This window comes from Fusarium musae, chromosome 5 (assembly GCF_019915245.1).
Source record: "Fusarium musae strain F31 chromosome 5, whole genome shotgun sequence".
In the NCBI taxonomy this organism is placed as follows: Eukaryota; Fungi; Ascomycota; class Sordariomycetes; order Hypocreales; family Nectriaceae; genus Fusarium; species Fusarium musae.
The window spans coordinates 3,011,176-3,039,014 of record NC_058391.1 but is presented as its reverse complement, the minus strand read 5'-3'; the positions used below and the strand labels follow the sequence as shown (position 1 = coordinate 3,039,014).

Genomic DNA, 27,839 nt, shown 5'->3' with positions numbered 1-27,839 from the left:
TCGTCTCACTTTTCGCACAATCTACAATTTGAACATACGATGAAGTAAATCTAAGGACTTTGCGGAAGTGAAGCATCTTATTTCAACAGGATGATCCTCAATGTCAACGATTTTCAGTACAAGGATGGTAGTATTAATGATTAACGTCGAACTCGCACCCTACATGACCATGCATCCTGCGCCCCTGGGCTTCATCTTCCGGTCAGGCACAACCCCCACGACTTCCATATCATTCGACGGTCTCCATGTACGCTCTAAATCCATCGCCCTCTCTATGCGCCGCAGTCCCTCGAGCAACTGCTCACGAGGAAGTGCAAAGGTGATTCTGAACCATCCTCGATCTCTCGCATGAAAGGGCACACCGCTAGCGACAGAAACCTTCGCAGATGCAAAGTTCTCCATAATCTCTGCATCGGAAACCTCTGTTGCTGTCTCCCCACCGAGACGAGTCCATATAAAGACTCCTGCTACTGGGCGATAGAAGGCAAACCGGTGGAAGGATAAGAAATCTCCAACGAGCTCTGCTGCATTGCGGAGAAGCATTCTGTTGCGAACGAGGATATGCTCTAGGACTAAAAGGTCCGAGAAAAGACTGGAGGCAATCACAGATGTGGCATTGGATACCCGGTACCTGTTCAGAATGGCCATTGCATTGCGAAGCTCCGGGTTCTTCTGCGTCACAAGGAAGCCCTATAAGAGGTTAGTGAAGATACCGCGAGCCTGGGACGATGTTCGTACAAGTCGCAGACCACTACTACCGAGGTCTTTGCTCAATGCGTAGACAACATGTACGCGAGCAGGATTCACTCCAATTCGCTTCATATCAAGAGATAAGACGGACGTAAACTTTGTTTCTGGGGACTCAAAAACAATTGGCCCTTTTTCAGAAAATGGCTTTGGGGTCTTTATTTGTTGTGACTCCCACGCCGACATGCCATATATCTCGTCCGCGATATACTGGATGTCTTGCTCCTCACAGAACTGAAGGATTGCTTCCAACCAGCTGGTAGGATAGATGTGCCCAGAAGGGTTCATGGGGTTGCAAACAATGATGCCGCGTACGCGACATGTCGCAGCCTCCATAGCCTTGACATAAAGCTTGATGAGCTGCTCTGGGGACGAGAGCCCAACTGGTATTGTGACTGGTATCAAGCGATCATCATTTCGCAGATTGCTTGCTATACCAAAGCCTTCCCAGCATGGCGCGTTAATCAGCATGCCTTCATCAAGCTCACTGAGTGAAAAGTCAAGACTATCGAGGATGGACCCAGCGCCAGCACCACAGACGATATGGCTGGGAAGGACAGGGCTTTGTGGATTGAAGAACCTGTTAAAGAAAGAGGCTGCGTTCTCGAGAAGATCCGGCGGCCCTCCAAGATTCTTCGAGTAGGAGAGATGCGATGCTTCAAGATTGTCCGCTATGGCTTTCTTCATGAGTGGAACAAGATCTGGACGGCACAACCAGTTCTCTGCTGAGTTCATGGCAAGGACGTCCTGCGGCCATACTGGGACAGAGGGAATCTCTTCAGCCAGCCAGTTCAGGCTCTTCTGTACGCGATGGGAAAGCATTGTATTGGTGCTGTGAGGATGTTGGAGTGTTCTCAGTGTAGATGATTTGGCATTCGCTGTATCTTGATAGTACAAATATGGGCGGCTTCAACGTTCTTACTGAAATATGATATGAAAGAGCAAAATAATACTCGGAATTGTTGGTACTCTATTTCGCACAGACGCTACAACTCAGGTATCAGTACAAGATCGATAGCTCTGAGGTCAGACGGTCAGTCAGTGTTTGGCCACCGATCGACCCTCCCTTGTCCAGTATACACAACCCCTGAGCCTTGATTCAATGTGATAAAGAAATTATGGTCGGGGAGAGCTCCCAAAATCCCTGGATTTCATATTGGAATGGTGTATTCGCGGCAGAGTTCCCAGCCTCCGAAGGGCAGGGAATATGTGTCATCACTAGACACGGAATCAAAGCACCCCTTGCTATATCCAGTCATTTTAGATTAGGCGGTGCTTATCAGTAGGGCCTAAGGAGGTTAATGAAACATTGTGCTCCCGTGTCTCAGCTCAGCCAGCCCTATGAGCAGTGCCGTAGCGATCACCTCCTTGTCGGGCGCTGTTTGCATTTCCGTGTAGACCTATTGAGATGAGCTATCACGAAATGCTTGAATAATTGACCAACTATTGGCCGACGGCCTGAGACAGCATTGTTTTACTTCGGACCATCGGCCTCAACAATACCACTGCAGACGGCCCCGAGCCCGTACCCTTGTCGTCCCAATGAGACAGACACTAGCGGCGTCACCCGCCTCCCCGTCCGACGGCAAGTGTCTCAGCTGCTGGCAATCGGGAAGCTGAGCCGGATGTCGGTGTCTTATCCTCCCCATTGGGCCAATCAGTCTTTGACAAGTTTGGCCTGCAAGGTGTGTATATGCAGGTTTCTCCAAGGAACAGTCTCACCACCTCCTCTTTGCTTTCGCATAGCATCTGGGATCCGACCCTGGGTTTTCTTTCCTCCCTTAGCGGCAGTACCTAGCAAAGGGTAAACGTCAATGATCGTCGAAATCTTGACTTGTTTGGACACAAATCAACTGCTAGACAAGTCTTAGTCTTGGTATTGAGCGACATGAGAAACTGCATCACCGTAAGTGGCGGAGTTAGTCATGCGAAAGATGCGCTCTGCTTCATGCACCTATGGAGGCGGTAAGACTTTGCTATGGTGGGCAAATCAACATTTGCTTTTTCTGTCCTGGAGTCCCTTTGAACTGCGTCATCGCAATCAGAGTAATGGGGGCGATGAAAGAGAGAAAAAAAGGTACCATTGTGGTTGCGGCCAGCCTTGAGCAATATCCTTCTGCTAGTTAAGAAACCCGAATCGTCTATCTTTGAACCTGGCCTGCCACAGTCATTCATGGATTACCAGACAAAATCCCCCTTTACTATGACCGAACACGGTGCAGAGTCTATTTCTGAAACTATGGCAGCCCATCTCCAGAGTTTCGGAGAGTGGCAGATCCAGAAGGACATCATTTACCTAGACAATGGTGCCTTCGGATCATGTCCAAAATCCGTCGTCGAGAAGCAGAAAAACATTCGGCAACGCATTGAAGAAAATCCCCATGAGTTCTTCGAAAGATCATACGTCTCCGGCTTGGAGGCCAGTCGGCGCTCTCTGGCTGACTTCCTACACGTCGATTATCGGGACATCTTTCTACTTCCTGGCGCAACTCACGCCATGAACGTTGTCATTCAGAGTCTGCGATTCGACCCAGATGATGAGATATTGACTACGAACGTCGCTTACAGCTCTGTGCGTATGGTGCTTGACCATGTTGCCAAGAGGGACGGCGCTCATATCGTTGTCGTCGACGTGCCTCTACTAGTCACAGGCCCCGAAGACGTGATGCAGCGTATCCTTGCTGGTGTCACGCCTCGCACGCGTTTTGCAGTCATCGACCACATTCCAAGCCGAACTGGTCTCGTGCTTCCAGCAAAAAGAATCGTCAAGGAGCTTGAGTCCCGCGGTATTGACACCCTGGTCGACGGAGCACATGCGCCTGGCATGATTCAATTGGATCTTAAGGATATCAACGCCGCGTACTACGTCGCCAACTGTCACAAATGGATGTGCGCGCCACGAGGAATTGGCTTCCTCCACGTTCGCCGGAACCGCGGTCAGAACATCAAGCCGTTGGTAATTGCCAGGTCGCCGTATGTCGTTGGCAAGTCCGAGCACTCTGTGCTCGAACACAGTTTCGGATGGATGGGGACCTATTGCCCCTCGGCAATGCTCTCCCTTCCCTCCGCTATCGATCATCTCAACAAGGTGATGCCAGGCGGGTACGTCGACTTGACGAGTCGTAACCATGACCTGGCAGTTTTAGCCCGGAGAATTGTCTGCAAGGCTATCGGCGTAGATATTCCGTGCCCGGACAGTATGATCGCTGCTATGGCGACTATACCGCTCCCAGACTCTCCAGGGCCTGAGCAGGAGGGTATGCTTCCCATTCAGCAAGCTCTATGGAAGGAACATGGCATTGTAATTCCGGTTTACTCTTGGCCTTCATACCCTAAGCGGGTGATTCGTTTGTCGGTGCAGGCTTATAATACGTTGGATCAATACCTCAAGCTAGCCGACTGTTTACGTATCGTGCTGCACAATGAGCGAACGTCATTCTCGCTTGCCTCTGTTGGCTCCGTTGAACTTCCGACACCCCCTTACACAAGGAGACAAAGTGGCGACTCTGCGTACTCTTCCTCATCAGAGTTTCACCTAGCATGCGGATGCTCCAGTTCTGGAACCAAGAGCTTGAGTGCGGGATATGGTGTGCCTAGACCGCCGTACCAAGACATTGAGAAACCAACCTTGGCCATGCTCTGTAACCTCGCTGAATCAAGATTACTGAGGATCTTACATGGCACGTTCTCCTTCGATCCTGTTTCCTTGTTTCCCACTGCTGGAGCTTGCGAGGTGGCACTCACCTCGACCAGTGAGTTCCAGAAACATGCAAACTTAGAGACCTCAAAAATGGCCTACATGCTGTCTTGCATTTCACGGCGCAGAATTCCACAGATAATGGCTTCTTCTGTATCGCATCTGCTTGAGACTGAAGACATAATTGAGAATTGGCCTCTGCCAATGAACACGCTCAAGAACCAGTCTCAGGTACTCAGTCGAGCAGTCACTTTTGAGATGAACGCTCCTAGAGCGCCTGCCAACTTCACGGTCGATCGCAATGAGTTTGTCAGTCGAGTTGTGCCGTACGAGACGGAAAGCCACAAAGAGAACCTCAGTCTGAAGTTCTGGGGCCGTGCTCTGGCAGACTTCACGACCAAGGGAAGATGGTCTCCAGATCGAATTGCATCTTTCTTGCAGATACATGCGTTTTTGAGAGATCCTGTTTGTGGACTGCGCAACAACTTTGAATCCCAGAGAGATAACTTCCTGAAACTGCTCAACAACTTGACGAAGGAGCTGGAAAAGTCGAGCCAGACTATACGCGAAGATATTGCAGCGCAGTTGGCAGCCGAGTCTTCATTCCTTTCGCAACCTCTGATCAGTAATGCAAGCTACGTTCATTTTTCGGAGGATCAGCAACTCGTATACTCGTACGTTGACATTTCCGATATGGCACGGTCTGAGTTCTCTTGTCCAGAAATTGTGATTGGCATGATTGACGATATCATCAATTGCTGGTCTGGGGACGAAATCCGTATTGCCCCGATCGCCGTAGCAAATATCCATCCTATTTGTTCAAGCCACGATTCTAGGCAAATAATCATAGATGGTAATAATCGGATTACTACCCTGACCTTCCTCAAGTTCGTCTCTATCTACGGACTCTCAAATCTTGCGGAAGCCGAAGATAATCTGCGAGAGTACTGCCGAGACAGCGGATTTGGACCAGTTTATTTTGTCGACTTCTGCGCTGTGCTAGAAGCGCTGCGGAACAAGGCGGCGCATACATTGAGCCAGCTCCAGACTGTTTTTGATATGGGACATTTCAAGCATATTACGCAGGTGCCGTGTCTGGTTACGGAGGAGGCATCTTTCATCACCAAAGTGCTGGTCCATGGAGAGGAGATTGCACAGCCGATTCATCAGTCTGTTTTTGCGACAGATGATTTGCTTGTAGCGTTGCCGGCGAAAATGCAATGTCATGGGCGGGCGAAGGGGTTCAAGGCTCTTCCAGTTAGGTAGATGACACGTATTCTAGGAATATTTCAGGCTTCAGTTTATCATAAATTATAAGATTTCAGCGATGTTTCTATGGCGATTGCTTGGTGTAGATGCTACCCAAAAGGCATCACTCTTTCATGGCCCAGTCAGCAGCAGCGATAGCGTGAAGCTTTGCAGTGTCGAAAACCGGCAACTCACTTCCCGCCTCATCAACCAATAGACCAATCTCGGTACAACCCATGATCAAACACTCAGCACCCTCAGCCTTGAGTCTACGGATGACAGAGTGATAGTCCTCGCGAGATTTCTCTTGAATGATCCCGTTGCAGAGCTCCTGGTAGATAACGTTGTGCACCGTATCTCTGTCGCTATCACCCGGCACAATGACCTTGAGCCCGAATTTCTCGACCAGGCGCTGCTTGTAAAAGTCTTTCTCCATGGTGAAACGCGTTCCGAGGAGGCCGACGGACTTGTAGCCTGCTTTGATGATGGCCTCGGCAGTAGGATCGACGATGTGAATGAGAGGTAGTTGCGAGGCCGGTTCAATGCCGTGAGAAACGAAGTGCATTGTGTTGGTGCAGAGAACCAGGGCATCTGCACCAGCGAGCTTGAGTTTGGCCGCTGCATCATTGAGCATCTCGCCAGCTTCGTCCCATTTGCCCGCGTGCTGAAGGGCCTCGATGTTGGCAAAGTCGAAGGAAAACACGATGCACTGGGCAGAGTGAAGGCCGCCTTGGACTTCGCGAACGCGACGATTGATCTCTTGGTAGTACGTTGTAGTCGACTCCCAACTCATGCCGCCGATCAAGCCGAGCGTCTTCATTGTGCTTGTTGTTGCTTGGGTTTTTGGTCTTGACACGTGGCTCCTGTGCGATGTTGACCAAGCCGTGAATGCGGTGTAAGAGGGAGGTTTTGCTGCAGCCACTCAGAGGAGATTTGTTATCGCGGTGGCTGACTCATGCTTGGTACGTACTTGAGATTTTGATGACTTTCAAAAATGAATCAACTCCGCCACTGTTAGTAAACTAAACTGAAACATGAGATTCTTTTATGTATGTGATAATTTCCTAGTCTCTGTCCGACGGTGGCCATGTTTCTCCTGTATTGGCATGCCAGTCGCATTCATTTCACAAACTGGTATGCAAGGGCATGACAGGAATTGCGAGCCGCAAGAATAAAGATTGTGCAGCGCCGAGGTTATGTCTATATGTCATAATCAGTTTATCTTCGCTTTCATGCAGCAAACTTGAATAGCCCTTGGCGCTTCACCTGGTAGCAAAGGGAGTTGAAGTTCACCGTGATCCCCTCAAGCAGCCCAGACTGGAGACATGCAGCAACCCGAGATGGGACGGCACTCCTTGAAGCCTTATATAAATAAGATCTATGGAAAGAACGTTCGCGTAACATAGTCAAATTGGCTACTGAGGTGAGAAGGAGTGAATTGAGTTGAACTATCGAATATGATTGTACAGACGGAAATGACTGACTGGAGCTGAACCACCAAAACAACTCGTACTAACTTCGAATCTCCAACAGGTCGACGTGAAAGCCATGTGGTTCCTCAACGATCTCAACTTCTGGAAACAACAGGAACTCTAAGCACTGACAATCTCACCCATGACAGCCAGGACATTGGCGGATGCGCGAGAGTTCTCAGCGTTGATGGTGAGAACACCGGCGCTCGAGTCCCAAGTGTTGCGGTGAGACCCATTCTCCTCAGAAGAGGAACCAGAAGCTCCAATGCGGAATCCGAAAATACTGATGCCACCACCACCTTGAACCGTCTTCTTGTAGTCCTGGTCAAAAGCAGTCTTGGCGTCACCGCTGAAGCTGATTTCCATGCTGACGCCCTGGGCGACGAGCATCTGCGTAGGGCGGACCTTTTGAAACATGGCGGGAGGCTTGGCACCAAGCTTAGCAATGAGGCTGTTGACGTCAACGTCCCTGTGTATGAAGTTAGACAATATCGGCGAAGAAGTAGGCTTGAACTTACCAAGAACCAGGCTCAAATGGAACGGTCTTGTAGTGTTGGATCTTGAGAGAGACCTTGACGTCCTTTGCATTGGAGCTCATGTCGAAGTTGGAGTGCTCAACACGTCCACCTCCACTAGCATAAAAGTCAAAGACGGGGAAGCGACTGAAGGAAGCATTACCCTGAGCTTCAGTGAAGCCGATGTCCTTGAAGGAAGACTGTTGGCCAGTAGAGAGACTGATACCGAATTCATCCGGCTTCTTGTTCGTGAAGCCAATCCAGCCATCGAGCATCTCAGCGTAGCCTGAGATGGAGTACTGAGGGACATATTGGGTCTCAAGCGGGTCAGGAAGGACGGGCCTTCCAGCAGCATCGTAAGTGACTGACTGAAAGCTAGCCTTCATGTTGAATCTGATAGGAATCTGTTAGTCAATTCGAGGTACCAGGAGCTCAGCAGTGTGAACATTTACCCTTTAATCTCAGTGAGAGTGTTGGATCCGTTAGCGGCACTCTTCATAGCTTCGGCAAGCAGAGCAGAGCCAGCGCCGCCAATGGCATTAGTCTTCATTTGAACTTCATTCGTGGCAGCCTCCCTGTGGTAAGGATGTCAGTAAGAAGCTATCGAAGCACTCAATGTTGTTAGGGCTCATACCAGTTTTGGAAGGCGACCAGGTAGGCATTGGCATTGAGAGGGGCCCACTGAGCGAATGACTTAGGCTTGTCAGGATTATCATCGTCCTTGAAGTCCTGCATAGCCTGCTTCCTGGCGTCCTCCATCTCGGTGCGAAGGATAGCCAATCTCTCCTTAGCCTTGTTGAGTCTGTCCCAGGCATCAGGAGAGTTGTCACCACCAGCGCCCTGTAGTGATCACATTAGTAAATACCAAGTGGTTTGGAGTTAAGAGGATGCCTTACCGGAGTGAGGGTCTGCAGGGTCATGTTGAGCGCTTCAGAGTAGCGCGAGACTTTGCTGGCGACGAAGTTGGGGTTGGTGGGATCCAGCAGAAAGTCCGCATACTGGTAGATTCCCCAGTTGGTGCAGACAGCGGGAATGTCTTTACCACCGGAGATGCCAGCAGTGTTGGCAGCAGCGATGTAGACTCTGGTGTTGTCACCAACAGGGCCGCTGACCATGATGTTCTTGACGGTCGAGGCGTAGGCTTTCCAAAAGAGCTGGTTCTCTTCAGACATGGTGCGGGTAGAAGCTTGATTGATTGAGATAAGAAGGGGGAAGAATGTTGTGTTTGTGTTTGCGGTTGGTTGTTCTTGTAGTGCTTGATGAACGGTTGAGCGAGAGTCAAGACTGGGGCAAAGCATCAACCTTTATATAAGGTGAGTTCCCCTCGTTGAGGCTACTGCAGCATATATCACTATGTAAGGTAAGTTACAGTAGTTGACGGTACACAATTTCTTAGCTTGGCGAACGCAGTCAGCCGGCTTCGAAACAGTCAGACTGACACACCAATGTGATCTACCCTGTGATCTACAAGCTTAGTTTACTACACCAAGAAACTAGTAATCTAACCTCAGACGCACCAAGCGTTCTTGAAAGAAATTACCGTGCGGCTATTCGTTGGGGAATGTCATGAGATGGACGGCACAACTGAGAATGATCAACATTGAGCATGTTGCGACGTCACAACGGCAGAGGAACGGTTGGAGGGATCCTCCGAGGATAGCTGAGAATCCCAAAGAGGAATCATTCCATAGTATTATACGGATTTGCCTCTCGGAAGCGCTTCTTTCCGGGAGTTCGCTAAGTGAGACGGCTTAGTTTAGATCCGAGCCATCAACTACGGGAACAGATAGTGACCAAAGGTTTCGGCCCTGTGACTTATGTCAGAGTATGGAAGGAAATGTATACATCTGACATGGCTTGTCACTCTGTAGTTGTGTCCAATTAAATAAAACGATAGATTACAGCCACAAGTGGATAGAGCCAGCCACTCTCCGTGACAATACTAACCGAGCCGCCACTTATCACGCGCGGCACGAAGTTTCTCAGATAGATCACATAGTTGCCGATATTAGAGGCAATCCGGTACAGTCGCTTCTCGTTGGATATGGCCGATATGAAATTTCCTGTACAAGAACATGAGTATCCTTGATAACATGATCAAGCCTCATCCTATAGATGGGGGGCCATGGTTACCTTCCCGACAGGCTTTCTGGGTCGCCTTTAGCAATTTGGAAGGGGATGGACTTACTTCAGTTCTCACATGGCCGATAAATAAATAATACAGCTGGCTCACCATTCACGCTGTAATGACGCTCGAAATTTGACCCAAGTCGACTAACTCAGATTCTACACAGCAGCCCTACGGTTTATGTTGGGTGGGGACAGCCAACATGCGGCTCACGGGAACACTGGCTACTAGCAAGCGGAACTTCACTCTCTTGGCGAACGGCGGATCAAAGCTTGTTTGGAAGGCTTATGCTATTGCATTGCAGGCCCATATGACAACGCAAGATGACTTGGACAATTCTGCCAAGGCGATCTTTGTTGCCTCTCCAGGCCTCTTCGACATCCCTGCAGGAGAGTTTGCCCCTCAACAGATCACCAACGACCACATATTCCGCCGAACCGATTGTCTGCAGAATGCTCGATCTCCATTCTACACATCTGATGGAGAAAGCTACTTTGATTCTCGTCGCAAGTATGCATCTCGCCTCTTGCTCGTAATCACGAGGGATCATGCAACTAACATGAGCCAGGTATCTACAGGCTATCCATGACGATGTATGTCTCTTCACGCCATTTGTGCGCTCGCAAAATACTAATGAGAAGTCGGCCATGACTTCATCCATTGTTGCTGGCTCAATCTCCAAGCTACGCTCCGAAGTTGAGCAGGCGCAGGACATCAGTGCACAGGCATACCTGCGTGACCTCGATCTATACCAGAAGTTTGCAGCTGTGGCTGGATCTGAGCTTATCGAATTTGAAGCGTGGGGCGAGAAGTTCGGCATTTATTATGCATGGGCCAAGAGCGAGCAGAAACGGCTCGAATCGGACTACACCCTTGCGGCCACTAAAACATCAAGCAGTGTTGGGTTGGTGCTGGCTGCATTTGATCTGGCACGGGATACCTCAACGCTCAGACTTGGGTAAGCTGGCTTTTCTTCAAGTCGTTTCATATCATAATCTTGCGGGTACTAACCGTGCATGACGATGGCCATAGGAGCAACATGCCATGTTCAAACATGGATATCCCATCTTCAATAGGACGCGCACAGACTCCACTAGTGGTTCCTGCTGATCAAACCTACTATCGGCCCCTGTACTCAATCAACGGCCTTGACCGAAGAGTTGATTCCTGGGTTGGTGCTCAAGACGGTGGCCGTGAAGAGGTTGAGTTAGATCTCGATCTTGGCAATGCCAAGACAGCTTCTTGGGCAGGTCTGGGGTTTCCCAATCTCGATCATGAGCCTCTGTACGACACCAAAGCTGTTGACGCTACCAATGCGGACGTGACCCTATCACTCAAGGCTGGGGGTATGCAAGCATTCGACGTTGATCGGGGCTTTTGGTGAGTTATCAATACCTTCACACTGAATCAACTGACGATCTTGGTTTACAACAGGGATGTTAGCGCTGCTGCTCGATCTCAGCTGGGCTCAGCTGTAGGCAACGATGGAAGTTCTGGTAAACTCATGAAAATCACCAGGATCTTGCTGGGTTATAAAGTGGAGATAAGAATGACATGCGCGGATGGCAAGAAAAGTCAGCTGTCTGACGCTTTGGCTGGCTCGGGAGGAGAGAAGATATTGGGGATGACAACTGACAGGTGTGCCGTTCACAGCGGGGACGGACAGGTCGTCGTTTCTAGTGCCCGCAGTGGCTTTCCGACCGTGTTGGCGGTCCTGGGACGTGAGATTTGAGTTGGATAGAGGCATGACTGTGCTGAACCACTTTCGATTATGATCAGAAATCAATAAAGGGTTTCAAGATATAATAACTGTCCAGTTTTCTTCAGATGCCAACCAATTTAATATCTCCTTATCCTGTTCCCGCTACCTTCTTTCAGGAACTATGATTCTCCTCGCCTGTTATCGCCACCGTATCACGGACCTCTGGCGTGGCACGCTACAAATGGAGATGATGAAACTCCCGTTTATGAGATGTCAGATCCAAAAGAGACCGTTGAAGCAACTGTATCATCCCCGCTCGTGTATTCTTGACTAGTGAAAGGTGGCGTTCAAGTGAATAGGAAGCAAAACAATAGCGCGGCTTGGCAATCGTCCCGCCCTGTCACAACTGGCCCAAAATCGACTCATCGATGTGGCTTTCTCAGAGCTACCCAAGCGAATGGTCAGCCAATCAGCCTTGTATGGACATTGAATGTCCTCTCTGGTTTTTGGGGTATCTTTTGACTACTTGCTGTTCCATCACAAGTCAACACTGTGTTCAACCACCTGCCACCTCGACGATATTCTGGCCACTGGCCATATCGGCGCGAAACACATTTTATTCAGATTGCAAATTCTGTTAATTTGACTTCAGCGTGAAAGCTGTGACAGTACATTGGTTTGAGGCCATGCTGTAGACTGCCGTGACACTTGAATCTAGCTCTTGGCGGCAAGCTTCGCTTGGCGATGGAGTTCTCTCGGCAGCTGACTTCCACTCTTCGAAATGACTCTTGTCCTTGCTCCTCTACTCAAATGCCTTCCATCATCCTCGTGTCTTACATAGTATGCCAAATCAGCCGTAGGATCCCACTCGGTCTGAGAGAGCCCGTTCCCCAGCCACGCGAACCTATTCCCATTATACTCAAAGTCATAATCCTCAAACCTGGGCTCTCGCATAGCCTCCAAGTAATGTAGCGTAGATCCAGGCCATGTGATCGAAGACTGACCCCAGTTCGGCTTGATGTTATGTGAGTGGCGGCAGTTATCAGACCACACCATTTTCTGAGTAACATGTGCCATGTAGGTCTTGAAGTCGTAGCATGCTGCTGCCTTCAGGCTCATGCTATGCATGCTAGGTTCAGTTTGGTACTTGTCGATAAAAGCGCAGACATAGTCCACCTGGGCTTCTATGGGAGCGATGACGGGGCCGTTGGAGATTGGGGACCATGGTCCAGCGAGGGTGAATGAGTTGGGGCACTCAGAGATGCCGACTCCCATGTAGCCAGTGATAGAGGTGCTCCAATCTTCTTGGAGGTTATGCCCTTTGAAATGGATGGGGTACCGAGGAATGAACGATGTGTCGAAGCCAGTGGCTGCAATGATGACATCGCCTTCGTAATGTTGACCATCGTCGCTTACGCAACCTGTTTCGGTGATCTCTTTGACACCAGAGTAGATCACCTGGACATTATCTTTCTTGGCTGCCTGCGACTTTATCAGACTTGAGCTTCATCAACGTACCACTTGACGTACGTAGAGAAACTGATCCCCAGAAGGTAAAATCCGTTTGCATCCAACCGGGAAGTCGGGAACAAGCTTCTTTTGAACTTCCTCATCAACAACAACCTTCTTCATTTCACTCTCTAAATGGTCACGAGCTTGCTTCTGAAGAACAGTTCCTTTCATATACATAGCTGACATTCGGTTAGAAGGAACCTCTCGTAATCAGCGCGACTTACTGAAGAAGCTATTTAGTGTCCTTTCGTTCTCCAGTCGTAGCTTCATGACTGAATGTGGATCACTGACGAATTTCTCGATCTCTTCCGGAGAGAATTTGCCCTTCTTTGAGTTGACAGAGGGTAGAGTCCATCGAGGTGTTCGAACAAAGACCTTGACAAACTTGACGCGAGGTTGGATGGTGGGTAAAATCTGAACACTTGATGCACCGGACCCTATCAACAGAATATCCTTGCCGTCAAGAGATACACTGCTATCCCACTTGGCGCTGTGAAGTTTGGGTCCCTTGAACTTCTCGAGTCCTGGCACAGATGGCCAAGCTGGCTTGTTCAAATATCCGGTCGCATGAATCAGAATATGGCACCAGTCATTAGTTGTCGTATGGGACTCAAGATCGGTAACTCTAACGTTCCAATGGCCTTTTGGTTGGTCCCAAGAAGTCTCGACGACTTGGTGCTCGGTCTTGATGTGTTTGAGTAGATCATACTTAACAGCAAAGCCCTCGAAATATTCCTTGATCTCGTCTGAGCTGGCGAGAACGGAGGAGAAATCTGCCTTTGGTTCGAAGGAATACGTGTAGTTGTGTGAGGGGACATCGCAGGCGCAGCCGGGGTAAGTATTCTCATACCAAGTCCCTCCCACTTCTGGATTCTTCTCATAGATCTTATCATATATCAGTACGATCCTTGCTTGGATACGTTATACGCACAGTTAATGAGTAGTTCTGAAAAGATCTCCTCAGCTTGTAAGCAAAGCAAAGTCCAGAAACGCCAGCGCCAACGCAAATGATCTTGACAAAGCGCTCATTGAAAATCACCTCTTCCTTGGGTGGATCCATATTTCTCAATGGAACGTCAATTAATAAATGAAATTGTAGGAGGTAGACTTTAGGATTGTCTACACTTGCAATGTATTCACAAGAGAATCGTGGGCTATGCTCCATCAGCGCCTTGGCAGACGTTTCAAGTTTCTTATAACCGGCGAAATGAAGCAAATGAGTCATCATTCGGACTCTCCTTATCACTGTCAATTCTGGAGTAATTAGTCATTCACTGTGGCATCTAATTTATGAGCAGAATGTGTTTTACAGGCAAGACTTGTCGTTCATAGCATGTATTCACCACAAAAAAATTCTACTTACCCTACGGGTCTTGGCATGCGTCGATCAGTGAAATCTCCGAGACTGCCAAACGCCCAATTAGGATCCATCTTCCGCCACTAAAGCCCTAGTCACTGGCACGGGGAGATAATGTCTTAACATCTGTAAACATTTTGCAGCTGACAAACCGTTTTAAGTTGCATATCATACACAATTATAAAGCAAAATCTACACTGGAATTGCCCATGGGCTAATTTTCATACGATGAATCGTTTATCGCTTTTCCAACGCGCGTCACTGAAACGAGATTTGGCTGCTTTTTCTGCTGCATCATGCAAAAGTACCCTGACCTAGCAATTTAAGCAGAACAGGAAACTGTTTCGCCGGCGTATTCCTCTGCAATGCCTGGCTGCCATGCATATGTCGCCGATGTTTAACCTTGTTTGCTTTTGCCAATTCAGAAATCAGACGGGAATAGTTTCCACCTTCTTAGTCGGTTCAATCGTATTTCTTGGCTGCCACACAATCGTACGTCAGGTTACAATACCCTGTCGCTCATTACTCGCGTGGAAACGCTTCGCCGGGCCGCGGTATCCGATGACAGCACATGGGACTTTCAGAGATTTTCCATTGGAGGATCTATCCCTGCCCTGGCACTGAAGGAATCTTAACCCCAGTTTGGGTATCACGCGAAAGGGGCACGGTTCAGGAGGCATCGACAGGAAGTCTCCCCGGAGACAACGATCTCTTTAGTTCGCGGGGGCTAATCGTAGTCTCGGGTATATCCGTTTAATTGACTCGACTCAGGAGCCATGATGCGACAAGCAAGATTGAAGACCGTCACGGTGCATTTTTAGATCTAAGAAAATAACTCAACCGACGCAGACTACCATCGAGGATCTCGCGGCGGCGTATACGTCCCCTGTACTGCCTCAACATCGATACGCTGCTCCACCCTAATACCACTCCGAAACTGACGCGGCTCTTCCGGTAAAGAAGGCAGGTCCTTCTGCACGATCTCCTCTTGGCTCTCGGACCGAGAAACCACGTTGGTTATTGAGTAAGGGTCATGCACTTTGCTGTTGTTCGCGCGCCCAGACCGAAGTTCGTGGCTCTCGAGCCGACTGCCGTTGTAGTGCGGTGTCTGAGAGTTGCTCGTCTTGTCGGTGGCGTAGCCTGCCATTACCCAGAAGCGGCGCTTGAGGAGAGGTGTAACCATCGGGGCTTGGCCGACGAAGATGCCGACGCAGTCTTCGCGCATTGACCATAGAGCTGAGACACCTTTTTGGTTCAACTGACTCGTGTTAGTAAATGCTATTGTAGGGGATTGAAGTTGGGGACTTGCGTTGAAGATGAGGACGAAGCGAAGAATGGCAGCGAACATGCAGAAGAAGCCCAAGCTGAAGAGAAGGAAGAGACCAGACTTCTTGAGGCGACTGGTTTGGATGCCAACCAAAACCTGTAATTTGTTAATAGACGTCACAGAGGGAACATGAGTCCTCCTACCGGAATTGGTATAAGCATGATGCAGATATCCGTTGCTAAATTAAATACTAAGATGACGACAAAGAATGTAAGATTCTGCGGAACGCATTGGCCTGTTAGAGTTAGCAAACCGTCCGAAAAGACTGATACCTTGATACTAACGTCCTGGATCTGGCCAAACTTGCCAAAGGTGATGAAATGGCCGACACGTCGCAGCCAGCGTAATGATGATAACCACCACGGACAAAATCACCATCATCATCAACGGCTTCACAAACCTCTCCGTCCACAGACCCCTCACAACACGGCTGTAAAAGCACAGCATATTGAACTTGAGCGTCCACAGAATAACCACGTACCCAGTCAACCCAAGCAGGAACATCTGCGAACCATACGCCCACTTCTTACTATCCTCCTCGCTCATGTTCTTTCTCTCCTCGAAGGTCAAGTCGGAGGTATGGCGGCCCTCGGCGCCTTGGACAAAGACTTGGCCAATTACGGGTGCAGCAGTCCACATTCCCTACCTCGAACCGTTAGCTATCGAACACGTCAGTCATGGAATGGAGACTCACAGCCACTGCAATAACGAGATAATCGTCCCAATCGTAGTTCCTATACCCGACCATTTTCGTGCGACAAAAGATGCGCGCCGCGATCATGGCGGTGCCGATAACGTAGAGGATCCATATCTCTGCGATTTGACCAGCCAACGCAGTCATTGTAACGAAGCGAAGAAAATAAAGCTTTAACAAAAAGAAGATGACAACTGCAAGCACCTGGACGGGCTAACAAATAAGCATATCAAGGCATGTAAATGAAGGAATGGCAACGTGATCCTTTAGGATCCCTTTTTACATCTTAAAAAGCAGGAATCGAAACCCCGCGGCATGTTTCCAATTAAGCTTTCTCCCTATATTCGCCCTCGACGAAAGATAAAACAATTCCATAGCCCAGCAATTAACTACAAGCAGTCAGATCTTTTGCCTTCCCTGTATCTTTGTGCCTCGGACGTAAGACACACAATTGTAGGTTTCTTTTTCTATTGTTACATCTTGTCTTACGCTCTGGCGAGTCGGTGGATACGCCAAGGTTCTCGATGGAGGGATCCTGGGGCCAGCATCACATGTTTTTAGGCATTTTATCTCAGGGCCCGCTGGGATGTAACTGTTCTGGTGGGATTGAGATCCCTGAGTTTATGAGCTGCAGATGTCAGGGGCATTTCCAGATTCAGATGCTGGGTCTTTTGGTTCATTATCTTGTGCTACTGATGATGCTTCAGTTATGTCGGCAGTTGATCCGGGAAAATAGATCATGGCATGATTGCAACACTCACGGCCGGACTTTGAGAAGTTATAGCTGCATGGCAGTATGATAGATCAAATACTCCGTTCCGAATATTGCCCAGATACAGGCGTGTCCCGGCTCATGGTGATGCCGTCAACATTGCAGATGCGAAGCCCCCAGTTGAGAGAACAGCCCCCGTGCATGAAACGACAAACCAACACGCACCGGGTCAACAGTTCTCGTTCCCCGTAAGCTCAATATAGAACCAACACTGTTTCAATCCTCTGAACAAGGAAGGTGACTGCATCGCCGATACTATTTATTCGTCGGCCCGTTCAGACTCAAATCTCCTCAATGCAATACACTCCATCCTTCTTTTCTGATTTTCGGCACAGCACTCCCGAAAATGTCCGCCCCCATCCGAGTCGCTGTCACGCAGGCTGAGCCTGTCTACCTTGACCTAGCTGCATCTGTGAAGAAAGCATGTGGTCTTATTGCCGAGGCGGCGGAGAACGGGGCGAAGCTTGTGGCCTTTTCTGAGTGCTGGCTACCCGGTTATCCTGCGTGGATCTGGTATGTTTATGTCCCGTTTACTGACTTGGCGTGGACGTTATGGCTAATCTCGGTAGGGCTCGATCTGTGGACTTTGAGCTGCAAACGAGATACATCTACAATTCGTTGCCGATTGAGTCTGAGGCTATGGATATGGTTAAAGCAGCTGCCAAGGAAAACTCCATCGCTGTTGCTCTTGGCTTCTCCGAGAAGAGCCCCTCTCATAGCGTGTACATCTCACAGGCGATTATCTCACCTCAGGGCGAAGTTTTGTTGCACCGAAGGAAGATCAAGCCCACCCATATGGAACGTACTGTCTTTGGTGATGGCACTGGTGCTGACCTGAACAATGTCGTGGAAGTGGACTTTGGAGCTGAACATGGTAAGATCAAGGTTGGATGCTTCGCATGCTGGGAGCACACGCAACCACTTCTCAAGTATCACAGCATCTCGCAGGGTGAAGTGATCCATATCTCCATGTGGCCACCCATTGATCCCAGCATGGGCGTTAACCATCCTGGTCTGTGGAGCATGACGGCCGATGGGTCCCAGAACCTGTCCCAGACATATGCAATTGAGAGCGCCACTTATGTGCTTCACTGTACGTCTGTATGCACCCAGAAGGGGATCGAGGTTCTGAAGACGCAGGATGGGTTAGCTTGTCGCCAGCCTGGTGGAGGCCATAGTTGCGTTATCGGACCTGATGGGCGACTCTTGACTGAGCCTCTGGGGGATGGAAAGGCAGATACCGAGGGCATTGTCTATGCTGACTTGGATTTGACTAGGGTTGTAGCGACTCGGGGATTTTTGGACATCGTGGGTCATTACAGCCGTCCGGATCTGCTGTGGCTTGGAGTGGATCGCCAGCCCAAGGAGAATGTCATTGCCAAGCAATACAAGCCTGCAGTGCAAGAGGAGACAGAAAGCACTCTCTATTGATAGGAAGATCTAGAGTAGTCAGCGTTTATAAATCGGAGCTAGAATCTCTAGGTCAGCCAAATATTACCAAATAGAAGCTAGAGCAGCGAACATCTGCATGAGCCTTACTCATCGCCCATGCTCCATGAAACAATTGGCTCATTGCACTTCTCCGAGCAGCTATCCCAAAAAGTCACTCTCTTTCAGTGTCGTTTCTTGGCGGCATAAGTGCGGATTTTATGTCATGCGGGATGAGCTGTTTGTCTTGCTGAGACACCGATCTGCTCATCACGCTTGTTCTGAAAGGGAACCATACCGCGATTTATATTGTCTGTGGTAAAGTTCGGGTTTAAATGAGGCTTCAGCCCCCAGGGCACAAAGGTAAAGGACACCAATACACATATACGGGATAAATACTCGTTGACCCCAGTGTCAGGTTTACATTGCCATCGTTGCCGCAATTCATCACGCTTGGTCTCTATCCAGGTTCTGCCTTGATTAGCCGATCGCCCAAAGGGGCATCTCCTTGGCCATTGATAAAACCATCCACAAATTTTAAGAGCCATCTGTCATCATCACTCTTACCAAGATGCCTGGAAAAGTGAATCTCCCAAACCTTAGCTCTGGGACCCTTCACCATACTAAGGACAAGGCTAGGACGGCGGTCAACATCCATCAGCAGTACTGGAACCAAACTGTTGGGTCAACGCTAAAGAGATTCCTGGCCAGTTCAGGGTACGACTCCAAAAGTCAATCCCGCATCCTCAACCAGTTCTCGAACCTTGTCGCCCCATCTCTCGGGTCATCACCCGTGCGGGGAGAGCCAATATGGAAGAGCTTTATGACAGACAATAACTGCCCAGTAGAGCTAAGCTGGGACTTCCATACCGGTAACGGCCAGCCAACAATACGATATTCTATCGAGCCCATCGGTCTTGCGGCAGGAACAGCTGCAGATTTACATAATGACGAAGCTGCTCCAGACTTCAAAAACCGAGCAAGCGGAGAATTTCCCGATATGATACGGCCTTGTTCAATCACTTTTACAACTTCTTCAATGGGCGATGGGGTGACGATAGGCCAGAGGGTCACCGTAGCACTATGTTCTGGGCATTTGACTTGAAAGAGTCCAATACTACGAACAAGGCATATTTCTTCCCAGGTCTTGTTGCCCACGCAACTGACAAGTCAACGCTTGAAGTTGTAGCGGATGCCATCACTTCTGCCCCGGGTTGCCGACCGGAGAACATCAGCTCTTTCGCTAGCTTTGCTAAATTCATCCATGAGCGTCAGTACCTGGGCCTTGAGATGGATATGTTGGCATTAGACTTGGTTCCCGTTGAAAAGTCAAGACTGAAAATCTACTTTAGAGACAGGCGAACAGACTTTCGATCAGTCAAGGAGATGATGTCACTGGGAGGCAGGATACATGGCGAAGATTTTGATGTTGGCATGAGAAATTTGAGAAGTCTCTGGGACGCGTTAATAGGAACGAGTGAAATGTCTGATGATGTTCCTCTACCATACAATAACCATCGGACAGCTGGAGTTCTCTACAACGTCGAATTCCGCACAAGCAGCACAACACCAAAGGTTAAGGTCTATATACCTGTCCGGCACTATGCGAAGAACGACTCGCAGATCCTTGACGCCTTGGGAGACTTTTTGGCAGATCAGACAAGCAAGTTACCAGATGTTGTGATCGATTCACTTTGGACAAAAAGGTATTCAGATTGCTTATACAACATTTTGTGAGTAGCAAGTGGCTTTGAATTATATCAAGCAGAGTTGTGGCTAATAGTTTCAAGCGGAGAGGAGAGGCTATCGAGTAGCGTGGGGGTTCACACGTACGTTGGCTGCTCAATACAGAGCCAGGGCGACCTTCGTGTAGTGGCTTATGTTAATCCTCAACAATGATTGTCCCGCAAACAGAATCGTAAGTACTAGGGCCTGGTTAGGAATGGTGTTATAAAAGAATAAAGTTAAGATGTAAACTGGATTTATCTATTGAATAAAAACATGTTGTAAACTACCATCGATGTTGAAATCGTCCACTAATTCAGTGGGTCACCCAGGAACGGCAATTGAACGAAAATCGGGATTGGGGTTAGGAGTGCCCAAGATTGCATCCAGTTCCTCTTCGCTTGAGGTAGGAGATACACGATTTAATCTTTGCAGTGTCTTCCAAGCCACTGTCTACTTGATCCGATGTTTTATAGCCCACGTTGGAATTCGTATCTGTACCGCCAGGCCTTCTGGCCACAATATCCTTTCCTTCAAAGGCGACCAATTCATTTGGCGATTTGCCCCCATCATGAAAGAAAGGGCCTCGTCATAAGTCTAATATTTCTGCCAGAGCATGTAGTGACCTGAAACATTCCTACTCCCTCTGCCATCTTCTTCCCGGAATGCATATTCAGACAGCAGGGCCATTGGGGGAAACTCGGCTCCAAACCCCCAACAACTTATCCTGGCGCTATACCGAGTAATGGATGTATTGTCAAACGATTCTCGGCAGCTACAATCCTTTCTTGGACTTGATACAATGCAAGTCTGCCCGGCAAATCGCCATTCGATATCAGGATTGTACCACCATCTCGAGTCGATTTGTGCAGGAGCTTCTGTGACAGTTACCACGATGTATTCGTCAAGTTCGTCAACTTCAACTTGGGGCCTTAAAGATGCAGGAATGCAGTGGCTAAACAAGCGAAGAACACAGGTTCATCTTTGTTATGCTTATTTATTAAACTCATCAGAATGGGCTTGAGCGTGCAATCCGAACCGTGACCAAACCCCAGTTTTCGTCTGAATGGCTTTATTCCTGATGGGTCATCAACCCATACATCCAGTGATGTATCGTAACTGTTTATAGCTTCAAGTTGAGTATGGGGACACTATCGCATGCCTCACAGCGTGGAGTGTTACCAGCAATAACAACTCTTGGACTAGAGCAGGTTTCTTTATGCCAACGAGGCATTTCGATGTACTTTCTATTCAAAAATGGGTAGATTAGGGATTATAGATGGAAATATCTGTCTGAATCCTGGTGATAATAACCCCGCCTTTGCAGCCTGATTTTCATGAGGTGGTCCTTGGGCTGTGTTATCTGCAGCTCCGTTTAAGGACCAATAATATTCCCGACATATAAATCTGCTTACTTTGTACTGCGTGGTCTTCTCTTGTCCATTCAACCCCTCTGGCTGAGAGAAGGTTCCCGACGTCAGCAAGTTGTCAACTGTCGAGGCAGTCTAAGCTCAATAAAAACGGAGACAGTATATGAAGATCATCCCATTTGGTCCAGTGCCTTTCCTTTCAACTTTTCCTAGGCTTCATGAAATCTTGATCATACTTAGATACCCAAGCCCAATCGCCAATTCGGTCTTCCTGGACACAAGTGAACAGCGTATATGATATAAACTGGCTCAGGCCCAGTGACTGTGGCCCACCAGCTGCCTGGACTATACTCGCTGCCCCGTGGATATGTCGTAAAGCCATTGGAATGTTCCCGAGGAGCATCTATACTTGGCTGTGAATACTTTTTTCCATACACTACATCAACTCCAGATTTGATTGGGAACGCTTACCTCGTCAAATGATAGAACTAAAGCACTCGACACCGACTGAGGACTCATTGACATTGGCTGCATCGCAACGTGCTTTCGGAGTTTTGCCAGGTGCTCCAATTTATAACGAATAGCTATTTCTTCAAATTGGGTCTTCGACTCCACGACAGACAAATGGCGAGAAGAAGCTAAGAGAAACCCTCTGATGAAATCTGCATCTTGCGAAGATATGATAATCCAATTATTTCTAACATATTCGTGGTACTGACGTATGGTCCTCGCTATGGGGCAGTGAGCGCTTAGATACGGCATCACGATCTTGATATCTATGTGGTCAATTAGCTTACCATTGGCGAGATACGAGAAGACTGAACACAGAAGATTGGAATTACGACTTACAGTGGTCAAACATGAAACATTCATCTGGTGTCAGAGTCGAAATAAAGTTGATGTATGGTGACAGCATCGGCTGCTGGATGTGAAGCTCCGCTGTAGATAGAGTCGCTTGGTTGTATGGAAGTAAGGTCTGGTCAAGGGGCTGGCCTATTGGGCTTGGGGATTTCTGAATGCGCCTTTTCTCTGCTTTTGGAGCATTTTCCATTGCAATTCTTCTTGACTTTCCAGGTACCCGAAGCTTCCGTGCTCTGGCGTGTGCTACCTGAGCAGAGTACGAACGAGCTTCGCGTTTTGACTCTCGAAGAGCCTCCGGGCCTGCATCATGCACCACTTGAATGAACTTCATTTCGACAAGTTGAAAGAGTTTTCGCTTCCGTGGATGGCTTTTCGGCACATCTCACAAGGTATCTATATGCGTCTTTGTACTAGCGGACTGTGCAGTTCGCCATTTGTCAGCACGAGTGATGCAGCTGGATATTGATCCTACTCAATAGGGACTAGCGACTAATTGGATAACTAATCACAAAATCCATCCTCTCTAAACATGATAAGGAAGAACATCCCCAATCTCCGCGTAGACAGCTTCAAGGGCGTCTGCGACATCATCCGGCAGCGGCCCATCCTCGATCGCATCGATGTTAGAGTTCAATTGCTCCACGCTCGAGGCACCAATGACGATAGCATCGCCAAGTTCTTTTCTCAGAGCTCCATGGTGCGCGGTCCACCTAAGAGCCGCAGCATGGCCGCTAATTCCGTGTCGAGAAGCTGCAGCCAGCGCTTTCTCCGTGGCCTCCGAGATGGAGGGTTTGAGATAGCGGTCAGAGTATAGACCCCCAAGGAAAAGCTAAATGGACATATTAGTACATGGAAAAATGGATTTATGAGCACCTACGGATTGATCAAAGCGGCCGCCAGGTCGAACGTTCTTATGGTTACCAGCAAAGAATCCAGCTCCAGCGGGACTAAAAGCATAAAACGCGACGCCGTGTCGTCGCAGGACTGGAAATAGTTCCTTCTCGGCGGACCTCGCAATCGGATTATACTCTCCTTGATAGACGCTAGGCTTGACGAAGTTGTGCTCTTGACATATCTTGACAATGGCTTCAACCTCTTGAGCTGAGTGTTTGCTAATGCCCCAGTACTTGATCTTTCCTTCTTTATGGGCCTGATCCATGGCTTCACAGGCTTCTTTGAGTTCAGTCGCCCGGTCGGGCTGATGCAAGTACTCGATATTGATCTGCTTGATTTTCAAGGCATTCAGGGAGTCATTAATGTCTTTGAGGATGTTCTCCTTGGAGTGAGCCCCATCGTAGAACGAGTTGACCTTTGTGTCAATGATGAAGTTCTTCTCAGGAACGTCTCCGATCTTCGGCTCGGATGTACCAGGTGCATGAGGCGAGTAGATGCGCGCAGTGTCAAGCTGAGTATACCCTCGCTTGGTGAAGGCGTCGAGGAAGGCAATGACCTCGCTTGGTTTGTGAAAGCGAACCATGGGGTCAGCATTTCCGTCGCCGACCTGTTGATGTGTGATCAGATATGGGGCATTCTGGAGACTGAAAGAAGGGAATTTGGCCTACGTTTGCTACTCCTAGAACAATATTGATCTTTGAGGACTTTGAGCTAGACATTGCAGCTGAGATAGAATTACTGTGAAGCCTTTGGTAATGGCTCTTAAAAGGAGATAGGCGTGGACTAGTTTGCAGTTTGGTCAGTTTGATAGCTTTGATGTTCCTTTGTCTTGGACATCTGCTGCTTCTTTATACTTCATTTGTCTGCTGTGGAAGCCTTCGAGAAGTAATCCAGAGTTACTTCTTGGTATCTGATCCTTCCACATTGGGTAACTTCAGCATATAATAAATTACTAAGCTACTTTACAAAATAGGCGCCTTGTCATGATGCACGTCAGTGTCGAGAAGCCGGGAGTGCGGGCAAATCATATCGCCACTTGGACCATGATTGCCTTACCCACTGGCATTTTGATCCTTCCTTTTCAGGCAAGATCTTCTTCTTAGTAGAAAGGATCCACGCCAGCGCTAGTAAGCATTCTTCGTAGTAAGACTTCCGTTGTGCCAAAGCGTAGAATGTCAAAGTGAGATTTACTAAGCTCTCACACACGCATGTCAAGGAAAAAAGTACCGTCGCAAAAGGAATGTCACCTTGTAGGGATTCAATATATATTCTATGCTAGATCTAATAGTAATACAACGAGAAACGAATGTGGAGGTATACAGTCATCTAATACAGGGGAAAAGCGAAACAAAGAAAGGAAATACATGATAGGCTATCTCGATGCATGAAGGGATATAAACGCAGAAACGACAGATGTCAGTAAAGTAGCTCGAGTTGGTGGCGATGGTTACCGAGTCTGACTTAGTTAGTGTAATGGGCGACATAGCCGACTTCCATCATGCTACCATAGCCGTCACAGGTGTTGCCGTTGGGATATCCAGGCTATTATACTTGTCAGTTTATACTTTAAAGATATTTTGGGCTCTTTGACCGCTTACCCAAGTACCGCCAACAGCGACATTGAGGATGAAATACATGGGGCTATGGCACAGGGCATTCCAGACTCCCTCGTTGTTGATTCTCGCACCCGAGATCTGATGGAACTGCTGTCCATCCATGAACCAGGTGATAGTCTCATCTCGCCAGCTGCTCTTGGCGCGGTTGAACTCAATTCTCCAGGTATGCCAATCTTGATTTGGGATACCAATAGTTCCACCGATTCCGGTACCTTCGTTGCAGATACCACCGGGGTAGACATCGCAGTGCGTAGTTCCGTATCCAGTCAACTGGCCGTTGACAGTCTCCATGATATCAAGCTCGCCACAAGATGGCCAGCTACCGCCGTTACGGAGGATGTTTCCGAGCATCCAGAAAGCAGGCCAGATTCCTTGTTTGTTGTTGGTAGAGCACGAGCCAAATCGTAGGTTGGCCTCGGCTCTTGTGATCTTGCCTGCTTGGGGGGTGAAGACATATTTGCTTTCAACACGGCCAGAGGTCCAGCCCTTGAGAGCTGAGGCGTCTCGCCATGGGACAAGCTGGAGGGTATCTCCGCCGCTTCGTTGGACGTTGCGACTGGATGATGTGTAGACTTCGAGTTCCGCGTTGACGTTAAGATATCCCGTTATAATGTTCCATCGGCTAGTGTCAGGCAGAGTGCCGGCTGCACCAGTAAAGGGATCCTGCCAGACACGCGTAAAGCCACTGTAGCCTGGGGCATCCCAAGCCAGAGCGGTCGCGGAAAGCGATAGAAGTACCGCAAGGGGTTGGTTGAAAAACATCTTGAAGGTAGTAAGAAGTACTAGTAATATTCGAATGAGACTACTTGGTAGAGAGTTTGGAATAAAAATCGTGGCGCTAAAACCGTTCAATCTTATAGGATAGGGGGAAGCATGGCATTTGGTACGTAGTTAGCTATAGTTCCTATCATGTTATTCCAGTGCTATGGGTCATATCCATCATGCTAACGGATGCAAGGGCCCGAGATCTCATGGCTCAATGCCGACGGACCTGCATTGACATCCTCCCGCATGCCCTGCTACTAGCGTGTTGATCTAGTGATCGCATCACTAAGAAAAAGTGAAACCTTCAAGCCAAGGAACAACCTGAAAAGATAACTATTTCTGTTAGAAGAACACTTCTCGTGCTCAAGTATTTCAACACAATGATTCTCCATCTCCCAGACATGATCCAAAGTATAGTCACCACTCGACCCTCAATGACAAGAATTTTCGCATCCCTCTCCCTATGATCAAGAAGCGTGACCTATCAGAGCGTTACATCAGTCGCTCGCAAATTTCATGCCCTACAACCCTGCTGGGAGGAATATCTCCCGAGAAGGGAAACTAGCCCGTGCTGGTTAGAGTGATTGGCCCGACGTCCGGGGATGATGCACCCAAACAGGACTAGGAGTCCAGTCATGACCTTCCAATTCCATTCAGGATAATCTGAATGGTCACTTGATTTGCTAGAGCGTTTGTCTCGGCGCGTAGAGACTGTCCAGTTACTGGCGAGACAGGTGACCTCCTCATGAGCTTAAGATTAAAAGGCACGAGTCTGCGCGTTTCTCATTAGTACCGGTTGATGATCGCAACTGGCAGGTTACATTGAAGTCACTTGTACACTTGTTCATTTGAGATATGCTGTGGGTTAATTCAGTGTCGCTTTGGACGATGAGGCCTTTACTATCGAGGATGTGGCGATAAGCTTAACCTAATCTCAAAAGTCAATTCAGTGTGATTGAAGTTTATTGCCTGAGTACTATCTGTACGTGAAGCGAATACTAGAGTGACTGTTAGTTGGACCTGTGATACATTTACGATAGATCAATATCATCTAACCAATTCTGTGTCAGTCACATTGGCCCATTTTCATGTCATTACTGGCAGATCGGGTGCTGTAGGGTACTTGAGTCTGGAATTTTGGCGGGGCTTGGGATCGACCTGCTACGACAGTACTAGACTTATCTTAGACTATACTTGTTATCGGAGGTAGCAGCACCAAAATTAGACTGATACATATCCTTTACCTGTAGCTTTCCCCTCTACTCCCGTACAACACTAACGCAACGACTCCGCCATCACCCAGCAGATTCAACGCTGACAGCAACGCCCCAATCCTCCGCGCTTATCGTTATCAACATCTTTGGAGCGTCGTCTTACACTGAAACCGGTTTTGAATACATCTCCTCTCCGAAGCCATGCAAATATGTCTAGCGACTCACAATCACCAGCAGAGGTCACCGGCCCAACAGTATTCTGGATCCTTGCCTCTCTAGCATCAGCAGCAGCAGCTCAACCATCTGGCAATAGAAGAATAGACAATGACATCTTCGGAGGCAACGTCGATATCGTTCGCTCTATCCCCGCCGTTTGTCTCATCGATTCAATTTTCGACTTATTGGTACTGGCCCGAGGTATTTCCAGATTTTTCTCATCACATAATTCTACTCAACGAACTCGTCGCAACTCACCAAAAGCGGCTGGCCTGGTCATCAGATTAGCCTTGACGATATTTACAGTCCTGCCTCAGACCATCAAAGTTTTTAGTCTCCAGGGCGTACCTGCGACGCAAATATGTGCATTCATATTCTTCTTTGGCACTATTACCAAGCTCTTGGTATCCATTTGTGGATGGGAGCCGGAAGGGAACCCCCAAGAGAAGGATAATTCAACCTCAACTGACGTCTTCTTGTCCTCAGTACTCCAGGCGCCATTCGAGGTCTGGATATGGTTCAATATCAGCCGCCAAGTCTCCTTCAAACTTTCCTCTGATCTGTTAAATCTTTGCGACT

The 27,839-nt window shown here is 48.5% G+C and overlaps 11 protein-coding genes across 11 annotated transcripts; 4 read left to right on the top strand and 7 right to left on the bottom strand.

The window, feature by feature from the left end:
• Nucleotides 1-159: 159 nt before the first annotated feature.
• On the bottom strand, nucleotides 160-1,569 carry J7337_007363 (putative secondary metabolism biosynthetic enzyme; the record flags this gene model as incomplete). The annotated part of the gene is made up of 2 exons (XM_044825015.1): nucleotides 160-690; nucleotides 739-1,569. The coding sequence occupies 2 exons, from the start codon at nucleotides 1,567-1,569 to the stop codon at nucleotides 160-162; spliced, it is 1,362 nt and encodes a 453-aa protein (XP_044680672.1).
• A 1,351-nt stretch (nucleotides 1,570-2,920) lies between these two features.
• On the top strand, nucleotides 2,921-5,710 carry J7337_007362 (putative secondary metabolism biosynthetic enzyme; the record flags this gene model as incomplete). The annotated part of the gene is made up of 1 exon (XM_044825014.1): nucleotides 2,921-5,710. One exon carries the CDS (start codon nucleotides 2,921-2,923, stop codon nucleotides 5,708-5,710), a length of 2,790 nt encoding a protein of 929 aa, XP_044680671.1.
• A 106-nt stretch (nucleotides 5,711-5,816) lies between these two features.
• On the bottom strand, nucleotides 5,817-6,512 carry J7337_007361 (uncharacterized protein; the record flags this gene model as incomplete). The annotated part of the gene is made up of 1 exon (XM_044825013.1): nucleotides 5,817-6,512. One exon carries the CDS (start codon nucleotides 6,510-6,512, stop codon nucleotides 5,817-5,819), a length of 696 nt encoding a protein of 231 aa, XP_044680670.1.
• Nucleotides 6,513-7,284: 772 nt separating this feature from the next.
• On the bottom strand, nucleotides 7,285-8,851 carry J7337_007360 (uncharacterized protein; the record flags this gene model as incomplete). The annotated part of the gene is made up of 5 exons (XM_044825012.1): nucleotides 7,285-7,633; nucleotides 7,683-8,072; nucleotides 8,132-8,254; nucleotides 8,314-8,519; nucleotides 8,576-8,851. 5 exons carry the CDS (start codon nucleotides 8,849-8,851, stop codon nucleotides 7,285-7,287), a joined length of 1,344 nt encoding a protein of 447 aa, XP_044680669.1.
• A 1,158-nt stretch (nucleotides 8,852-10,009) lies between these two features.
• On the top strand, nucleotides 10,010-11,191 carry J7337_007359 (uncharacterized protein; the record flags this gene model as incomplete). Its single annotated transcript, XM_044825011.1, has 3 exons — nucleotides 10,010-10,317; nucleotides 10,376-10,765; nucleotides 10,840-11,191. The coding sequence occupies 3 exons, from the start codon at nucleotides 10,010-10,012 to the stop codon at nucleotides 11,189-11,191; spliced, it is 1,050 nt and encodes a 349-aa protein (XP_044680668.1).
• A 1,032-nt stretch (nucleotides 11,192-12,223) lies between these two features.
• J7337_007358 (uncharacterized protein) lies at nucleotides 12,224-14,081 on the bottom strand (the record flags this gene model as incomplete). The annotated part of the gene is made up of 4 exons (XM_044825010.1): nucleotides 12,224-12,991; nucleotides 13,040-13,200; nucleotides 13,246-13,906; nucleotides 13,953-14,081. The coding sequence occupies 4 exons, from the start codon at nucleotides 14,079-14,081 to the stop codon at nucleotides 12,224-12,226; spliced, it is 1,719 nt and encodes a 572-aa protein (XP_044680667.1).
• Nucleotides 14,082-15,228: 1,147 nt separating this feature from the next.
• J7337_007357 (uncharacterized protein) lies at nucleotides 15,229-16,546 on the bottom strand (the record flags this gene model as incomplete). Its single annotated transcript, XM_044825009.1, has 3 exons — nucleotides 15,229-15,801; nucleotides 16,081-16,347; nucleotides 16,400-16,546. 3 exons carry the CDS (start codon nucleotides 16,544-16,546, stop codon nucleotides 15,229-15,231), a joined length of 987 nt encoding a protein of 328 aa, XP_044680666.1.
• Nucleotides 16,547-17,517: 971 nt separating this feature from the next.
• Nucleotides 17,518-18,602, top strand: J7337_007356 (uncharacterized protein; the record flags this gene model as incomplete). Its single annotated transcript, XM_044825008.1, has 2 exons — nucleotides 17,518-17,684; nucleotides 17,741-18,602. The coding sequence occupies 2 exons, from the start codon at nucleotides 17,518-17,520 to the stop codon at nucleotides 18,600-18,602; spliced, it is 1,029 nt and encodes a 342-aa protein (XP_044680665.1).
• A 1,080-nt stretch (nucleotides 18,603-19,682) lies between these two features.
• On the top strand, nucleotides 19,683-20,336 carry J7337_007355 (uncharacterized protein; the record flags this gene model as incomplete). The annotated part of the gene is made up of 1 exon (XM_044825007.1): nucleotides 19,683-20,336. The coding sequence occupies one exon, from the start codon at nucleotides 19,683-19,685 to the stop codon at nucleotides 20,334-20,336; it is 654 nt and encodes a 217-aa protein (XP_044680664.1).
• Nucleotides 20,337-23,078: 2,742 nt separating this feature from the next.
• J7337_007354 (uncharacterized protein) lies at nucleotides 23,079-24,168 on the bottom strand (the record flags this gene model as incomplete). The annotated part of the gene is made up of 3 exons (XM_044825006.1): nucleotides 23,079-23,384; nucleotides 23,433-24,056; nucleotides 24,118-24,168. 3 exons carry the CDS (start codon nucleotides 24,166-24,168, stop codon nucleotides 23,079-23,081), a joined length of 981 nt encoding a protein of 326 aa, XP_044680663.1.
• A 742-nt stretch (nucleotides 24,169-24,910) lies between these two features.
• Nucleotides 24,911-25,827, bottom strand: J7337_007353 (uncharacterized protein; the record flags this gene model as incomplete). The annotated part of the gene is made up of 2 exons (XM_044825005.1): nucleotides 24,911-24,991; nucleotides 25,048-25,827. The coding sequence occupies 2 exons, from the start codon at nucleotides 25,825-25,827 to the stop codon at nucleotides 24,911-24,913; spliced, it is 861 nt and encodes a 286-aa protein (XP_044680662.1).
• Between the last annotated feature and the right edge of the window lie 2,012 nt (nucleotides 25,828-27,839).